At 48.7% G+C, this 7425-nt stretch overlaps 1 protein-coding gene across 1 annotated transcript; it reads left to right on the top strand.

Annotated features, from left to right (window-relative positions):
* The first annotated feature begins 4608 nt into the window (after positions 1–4608).
* On the top strand, positions 4609–5190 carry LOC146191918 (uncharacterized). The gene has a single exon (XM_084600008.1). The coding sequence runs from the start codon at positions 4609–4611 to the stop codon at positions 5188–5190; it is 582 nt and encodes a 193-aa protein (XP_084456134.1).
* Positions 5191–7425: the final 2235 nt, after the last annotated feature.

Here is a 7425-nt window from a genome sequence, read left to right as displayed (position 1 = left end):
TCGGGATATCTTTGTTAAATCGGGATTTTTGTTAAATCAGGTTTTGACTGTATACAAAGTGCGCCACACGAAAGCTGGGGACCAAGATAGCGGCCCACAAGTCTGGCCGGGCGCCGCGGCGTAACACCTAGGCTCCCTAACCGCGGGTGCATGCCTCCTGCGTGCCTGCACGGTGTCCATATTTATTGCTGGCCGCAAATTCAAAGCGTACTGAAACTATCAGCCTCGCTAAAAAAGGTATTTTAAATAACCAGTCAGCACTTTTCAAGCGTCTTACTTTACTGCTAAAAACTACCTGCATGCCATTCTTGATCAATCAAGCCTACACAAAATGACACATAGCGTGGGCGTACAAGCTGCAAACACTGATCAGTGCGATTTCCCTGTAAGGTGGTCACCTCTGTTTTAGAGACGCTTGCCAGTGATGCTATTGAGGAGCACCGCCACAGTGAAGAGGAGCAAGGTACAAGACCCGTTGCAATTCCATATTACAATCAAATTTCCACGGTAGAAAAAGGTATGCGAAGCATACCGCCTTAAGATGGAATTCGCCTCTTGCGTTAGCAATTGAAACCTCGGTCGCCTTATCTGATAACCTAATGAGTTGAACTATCTTGATAGAAAGTTTTCTCACACACGCCAGTGTGCCAGTGTTCTTACACTTCCATTACTTTGCGAATAGCAGCTTCACTGTAGAGGTGGACCCCATTCATGTCGGCTTTCAAGGTCTCCCTATCGAAAGCAAGTAAAACGAAAATGTGATGCTGGTTCAATTCTGCAGAAATAGCGGAGCTGTTGAACTGGAATTTTTTAACTAAGACAAAGCAGTGTTTAGATTCGTGGAAAGATACGAAACATCACTTCACACTCGGTGATAGAGGTCTGCACGGCCCGGGCCTGACCCGCAGTGGAATGGTTTTTTTTTTTTTTTTTTTTGTTACCGATTGAGATGGGAGGGTGACATCGAAGTTTAGCCCTCCAGGTCACTTGGACTCATTCGGTTGGTTTAGTTAAAATGGGCTGCTATATGATAGCTTCCGACTTTATGAGAATTTTTGAAGTTTCATTGAACTTTGTTAAGGTCCAGCTGAGATTAAGTCCTTTTGTGCATGCCGCCAAGGCGAGAGTCGCACCAGAAATCACGTGTCTCGCATACTGTTAAAACGTCTGCTAGGTCCCATCAAGAAGATGATTTCGGGGAACAAAACTACGAGGGTTTGCGTGATACGTACTTTCGAATGCGCAACACAACCCAATCCCGCGCATAGTCATGGCGTGTGTCCTCTTGAATCTGTATGTCAGATTAAAATTGACATGACTGCTTTTAGATTGTGCTTAGTCATTTCTGCGGAAGAAAAGAGGCCTCCTCTCTTCTACAGATTCCCCGTGTCGCTTCTCGTGTGAGCGAGGTGCGTGCTTTCAGATAGCGTCCTGTCCCTTTTTCTGCCTTGTGCCAAACACACACGCATACACCATGTGTGTGTTGCTAACACACTAAAAACGAAGCAACGAAAGCCACTACTCGTACTAGGCCGGTAAGATGTTCCATCGGGCGGGGTACAAAGATCCAGAAAGTTGTAGCCTGAACGTTGGTAGCCGAGGCGCGCCTCAACCGCACGCCTGAGAGCTTTGGCTGGCGGCGCTTCGTTTGAAGACCAACTCTGTACTAGGACAGAGCCACACAACATGGGAGGCGACAGATAAAGCACTAAGCAAGCAATTGGGCGCTGAGCTGTGCTCCCTGTAGCAATGCGCAGACGACAGGCTAGACTCCCACCACAGCGAGGGCAGCGGTCATTAGAAAAGCCGTTCGAAAAAAAAAAAAAAAAAAAAACTCTTCCGCGCGGCGGGCAGACCACAGGCGCTTAGTAACGCTGGTCCACAGCCGGACTCAAGTGACAGCTGTGGCTGTCTTATCAGATCTCCCTGAGGCACCGGGTGGAGACAAGCATGCACATGACAGCATTGCTCTCAGTCCACCGCCATTCGTTCATTTCCTGCGCTCTCTGTCTAAACGAGGGGTATTCCTTTAACTTACACTCCCCCCCCCCCTCCCCTCCCCGCCAAAAAAAAAAAAACAAGAACAGCGATCTGCAGGAATGGGTGGGCAAGCTATTCAGTTTGTGACTTCGTGCTGCTGTGTAGCTTTCGGTCGGACAACTAAAATTGTTGACGTTTATGTTCAAATCAACACTTTGGGGGGCGGTTGCAAATTTTATATGCTCAAGAATGTCCGTGCACAATGTGCGCGAATACGTTTCTATTGTGGCTGTGTGTGTGCCCAGGATATTTTCGAGAAAGGCGCGGTCCAAGCAAAATGTGTGCACGACGTCATGCAGGTTCGAGGTGAGTTTCATTTTTCTACGGCTTTTGCCTTGATAGCGCAGGCAATCCGGTCTCCGCTTTTTGAATATGCGGATATACTGCCCTGAATGGGACAGGTCAGGAGATGCGAACATAGGTGAACTGATGCAGAGTGTGGATTCGGGCTAGTTGGCGCATGTGTGTTGCTTTTCTGGTCCCGTACAAAGCGCAGCTTTTTTTTTTTTTTTCATAACTGTACCTAGATTAGGCACGCTCTTTAGGAAGCATAACGAAGCCTTATGCACGGAACGCTGGCCTGTTCACCTTTCCCGCCGTAATGCTCTAGTTAGACGCTGTCCCGTTCTGTTGTCGTGTAACTTCAACAGTAATTGAAGATAAACAAAAAACGGTCTTAGGTGCGGTGGCGTCTGTGATAATCAGAAGCGCGACAGAATTACGTGTTTGACCTTGTGGTTTCTGTTTGTTCCTGGAGGGACGCGACCGGAGCAGATCGTTGGTGGCACTTGCGGCGCCATGCTCAAAGAACCGCTTTTTTACGCGGCGTCTGCCAAATTGCCGTGAACAAAAGTGGTATAATCCACGCGAACCGAAACGATTGCATTTTTTCAGTATAAAAATATGTGCCATACAAAATTGCTTGGATAAGATGGAAAGTATATCAAGAAAGGCACGTATATCTCAGAAATAACTGCTTCTCTGTCAGAAAAATTTGGCGGGCAGATATCTCGGAAGGCGTGGAGTATACCACTTTTATGCACGGGGGTACATATCTGAAACTGTAGCACACGGCCCCAGGCTTGCATGCTGTGTCCCCTTTCCCTAAAATCGAAGGGAGCGAGAGATTAGGCTTCTGCTGAATACTCTGTTCCTTAAATTATATTGCATTGTTCTGTTTTTTTAGTATGCCGTATAAGCCTCATGCCTTCCGTAAGAGGCTGGATAGAAGTTGTTCGTATCATTTCCTTCTTCACGCGGTGTGGACTGTGGAATATTTCGTCGCTCTATCTCCTTCAAACATACGGAGAGTGAATCGGTGGGCAGATTTGCCCGGTGAACTACGGCAGTAGCTATTTTCCTTCCTTCTCACAATTTCGCCTTTTATTGGTGGCTTAGCGCACTGTCACAATTTTTCTTTGCACTTTTCACAGCCCCTGGTTTCCCGGCGCAGTGCATATCTCATTGTCAGCAGCTGTCGGAACATGTACCAGATGGCTCTTGCCAGTGATTCGCGACAGCATGAACGCAGCCCGCGTCTTAAAGTCCAGTATTATTCTCTCGAAATTCTGATTGTTAAGCATAAATTATCTACGCGGCTTGACACCGCCGACAGCGGATGCAGAGGAGAATTGTTTGCGTCTACTTCGACTCAAGAACATTGTCATAGGTCGAAAGTAATGAAAAATAACTACAAGATTAAAGCTGCTGAACATGAGGTTGAGGGTGAGGGGGGAAAGATAAGAATTGAGGATGAGGGTGTGTGAGGACCAGCAGTTTAAGTTGGGATGAGGGCGAGGGCGAGGAAGCGCCAGGAAATGAGTTTTTTTTTTTTTTAAATTGATTGTGACGGTGAGAGAGGCTCGCCGATTGGAAGGTGAGGGCGAGGAGAGCGCCAACAGCCTGGCCACGATGGTATAAAATGCCTGGCCTTCTTTCAGTCGTTCTCTTGCATCTCTCTGGATTTGTTGCGACTGCTCGATATTCATGATGGCTGCCCCCCGTAAGGACCCCAAGTTCTGTGAAATGGGCCGAATCATGGATGACGCAAGGGTCCAGGAAGACTTCGTGAGAGGTTTGCGACTGGCACCCCAGTCGTCTGCGGTGCGACCCCAAGCTTCGACGGCCCCTGTCGGTCGTCCGGCGACGGCGGAGTTTTGGGGAGTGTGTGGCCAGCTGGGGTTCAACAGCGCTCGCCCGACCTGCGACGGACAAGTAGTCACCTTCTATCGGAAGTCGACGAACGGACGACGGGCCCAATTTTGGTGCAATAGATGCCGGAAGCAGCTTTCGCAGCTGCACGGCACCGCTGCACTGCACGGGCCCGCAGCTCTTCAGGCGACTGCTGGCACCTCAGCAAGTTTTTTCGCCAGAAAGGACAGTCTCGGCCGCCCAAATGTCAAGTTGTCGCGATCCTATGCCCTGTATATCACCTACTGCATGGCAAAGGACGTTTCAATCACCAGCACCAGGGCTATGGAAGGCAACGACATTTCCAAGCAAACGTGCACCGACTGGTGCAATTACGTTCGCAAAGTCTGCTGCGCCGAGCTCCAGCTGCAGCCGCCGATGGGCGGTCCCGGTGAGGATGTGCAGGTCGATGAGTGCCTCATGCGGGGCAAGAGAAAGTACAACCGCGGCCGCCTTTTGGCAGGCGATAACGTTCCGCCCCACAGGCAGAACAATTACGGTGGCGTCGTCGATCGCGGCCCATGGATTTTTGGCATGATATGGGTGGCCACAAGGGAGCTGCGACTCTTCAAGGTCGACCGGCGGGACTCAGCGACACTTGGAGCCGTCATCTCCGCAAACGTCCGTCCGGGGACCACCATCCTCAGCGACGAGTGGGCGGCCTACCAGTGTGTGCCGGGATTGGTGGACGGTAACGGGGTAAACATGAACTTGATTCACAAAACTGTGAACCATACACAGTTTTTCGTGAACCCCGTTACCGGCGCGCACACGCAGAATATTGAAACTGCATGGCAGAAAGTGAAGAACCGGCTGATACGAAGCGGGTGGCGGATGACAGATGGCCTCACTGACTCGCACCTCGCGTGGATGTGGTGGTTGTCGATCAACGGGCGACGGCGTTGCAGTGACCCTTTCCTACGGTTGATCGAGGCCATCGCACGGCACTACCCGATGTGAAGTACGTGCTCTATCTTCAGCTAGCCACTTCTTCCACTGGAACTCTCAAGGTCTTCAATCGGAGGCTCGAAGCTGCTCAGCAGCTTTTTTTTTTTTCCCGGTCCCTCTAGGGGCCACCAAACGAGCTTTGGCAGAGCAGGCATGACATTTACCATCATGTCTCTGTCACCCCTGTCCCTCTCTCTATACGGAATCACCTTTTTGCTGATCCGATGAATCCGTTTGGCATTACAAACATTCGTCAATGTTGGAACCGACAACTTTGCGCTGATTCGCGAACTCAGCTTTGGTAGCCAAATGGCCTAGCTGCTAGCTTTTTTTACCTTCGGTTTCCAACCAAATTATTTTCCGAATTCATATTGCCTATTGGAGCGAAATTTATAGAACGAGTGCCCTCTGCTGTATCCACATGTTCTTCGCAGAGCTGTGCGCGGAGTGGGCGAACCGCCTCGAGCAGGACATGGTAGTTGTTAGATTATAGTAAATGTAGGTAAAGTCGTTCACTTTCGCCCTTGCGAAATTTAATGAAGTCTTTATATCCTTTTTAAGGTAACTCATCTGCCTTTATATTTTTGCACTGAAGTTATTTTGACTTCCCCAAACGCTATTCACCTGTTGGTCTTGCTCTCTTGTGCCAATCGACGCACTCCGAATGCGTAGTTCCCGCTTTCAAAAACTGACCTTTTTTCGATCCAGTCCTGCGGCCGTCAAGCTAAGCCCGTTTGGCGGGAAGGGTTACCAGGACTACCTAGCATATTTTCTGCAAAAATTTGTTCACAATATTGGAGTGGACTCTGTTTCCGCCTACAGACGAGTGAGTCATCTGTGGAGACACCCTGACTCACCTCCTCAAACCAGGACGCGCTTCCGCACTGGAGGCCAGGAGGAGATAATAATATTTGTGTGCATCCATTCATCCAGCCATCCTTCCGAGGGCCTAGAATATGCTAGCGCCGCACACAATTATTGTTCACTAGCTTGTCGCGTCGATGATGGAAGGGACGTTGTTTCGTGGAAAAAAGCGCGGACCGATCCCCTCTCTCTATTTTCGCCTGACATCCTGGCAAAATAGGCGGCTGAAGAGTCGTCCAGCATGCGCAGAACGTTACTGGAAATGCATTCGTTGAAATGAAGTGTTATTGCTTCGCATATGCAGCTCGAGCCGAGCGAGATATGAGCGAGCCTGCGAGCTATTACTTATTTTTATGACCTAGGGGGAGCACGGCATATAATAATAATAATAATAATAATAATAATAATAATAATAATAATAATAATAATAATAATAATAATAATAATAATAATAATAATAATAATAATAATAATAATAATAATAATAATAATAATAATCAATCTTTATTTAATGAGCGCAGGAACAACCACGTGGTCTTCGTGCAACAGCACAACTAAAAAATATGCACACACAAGCTTTACACACACAGATAGAATACAAACGAAGAAACAAAAACACATGAAATGAAATTGAGACAAAAAGACTGTTAGATAGAAAGAAATCAGTGAGCAGAACGTCTTGTATACACGGTGTAGGAATTGGAGAGCACATCACTAAGAAAGAAAAAAAACAATAGAGAACAAAAAAAACAAATATCTCATTGAGTATAGTAATATAGAAATATTGTCACGTAGTGGTGACAAGGCCGTAGACACCAAAAGAAGACACAGGCTTGTTGGTACTGAAATTAACTCTTTATTGGGCTGACTTGCGCCCGCAAAAGAACTAAGCAACTTGGCGGCGGCGATAGCAACAAACGTGCTCGTCGATCGTCGGGCGCCCGTCTCGGCTGCGGGATGTGGTTAGTTCGAAACCCACCGCCGGACACCCACCGGTTAAAATTGGGTACAAGCGTTCCCCGGCCTGGCGCTCGGCTCCTCTGGGGAACTGCGCTTGGGGGAAGATCTGTAAACCCCGCTGTGCCCTCGCGGGCCACAAACCCAGTTTCGAATGTCGCAGCCTGCTAAAGGTGGTTACCCTCGGCTAAATGCCGCGATGCCCTCAATGCTCCTAACGCAACGGCATCTCCTCAGTGAGGAAGCGAAATGCCCCACGCACCCTGTGCGAATCCTGGGTGCAGATCGACTCCCCTCCCTCCCAGCGACACGGTGCCTCCGCGATGACACTTTCGCGAGGCGCGCACACTGTCGCCTGCAGTTCTGGAAAAGAGCCATCGCTAAACTCTGATTACGCTAGCAAATAGCGATCAGTAAGCTAGCAAA

The sequence above is a fragment of the Amblyomma maculatum genome, chromosome 4 (assembly GCF_055883805.1).
Source record: "Amblyomma maculatum isolate TAMU_Amacu chromosome 4, ASM5588380v1, whole genome shotgun sequence".
Classification (NCBI taxonomy): domain Eukaryota; kingdom Metazoa; phylum Arthropoda; class Arachnida; order Ixodida; family Ixodidae; genus Amblyomma; species Amblyomma maculatum.
The sequence above is the reverse complement of the archived record's forward strand: the minus strand, read 5'-3'. Positions and strand labels throughout refer to the sequence as shown.

Bases quoted from the DNA above. Each gene is read 5' to 3' on its own strand.
- LOC146191918 (XM_084600008.1), top strand. From the start codon at position 4,609: ATGGGCGGTCCCGGTGAGGATGTGCAGGTCGATGAGTGCCTCATGCGG.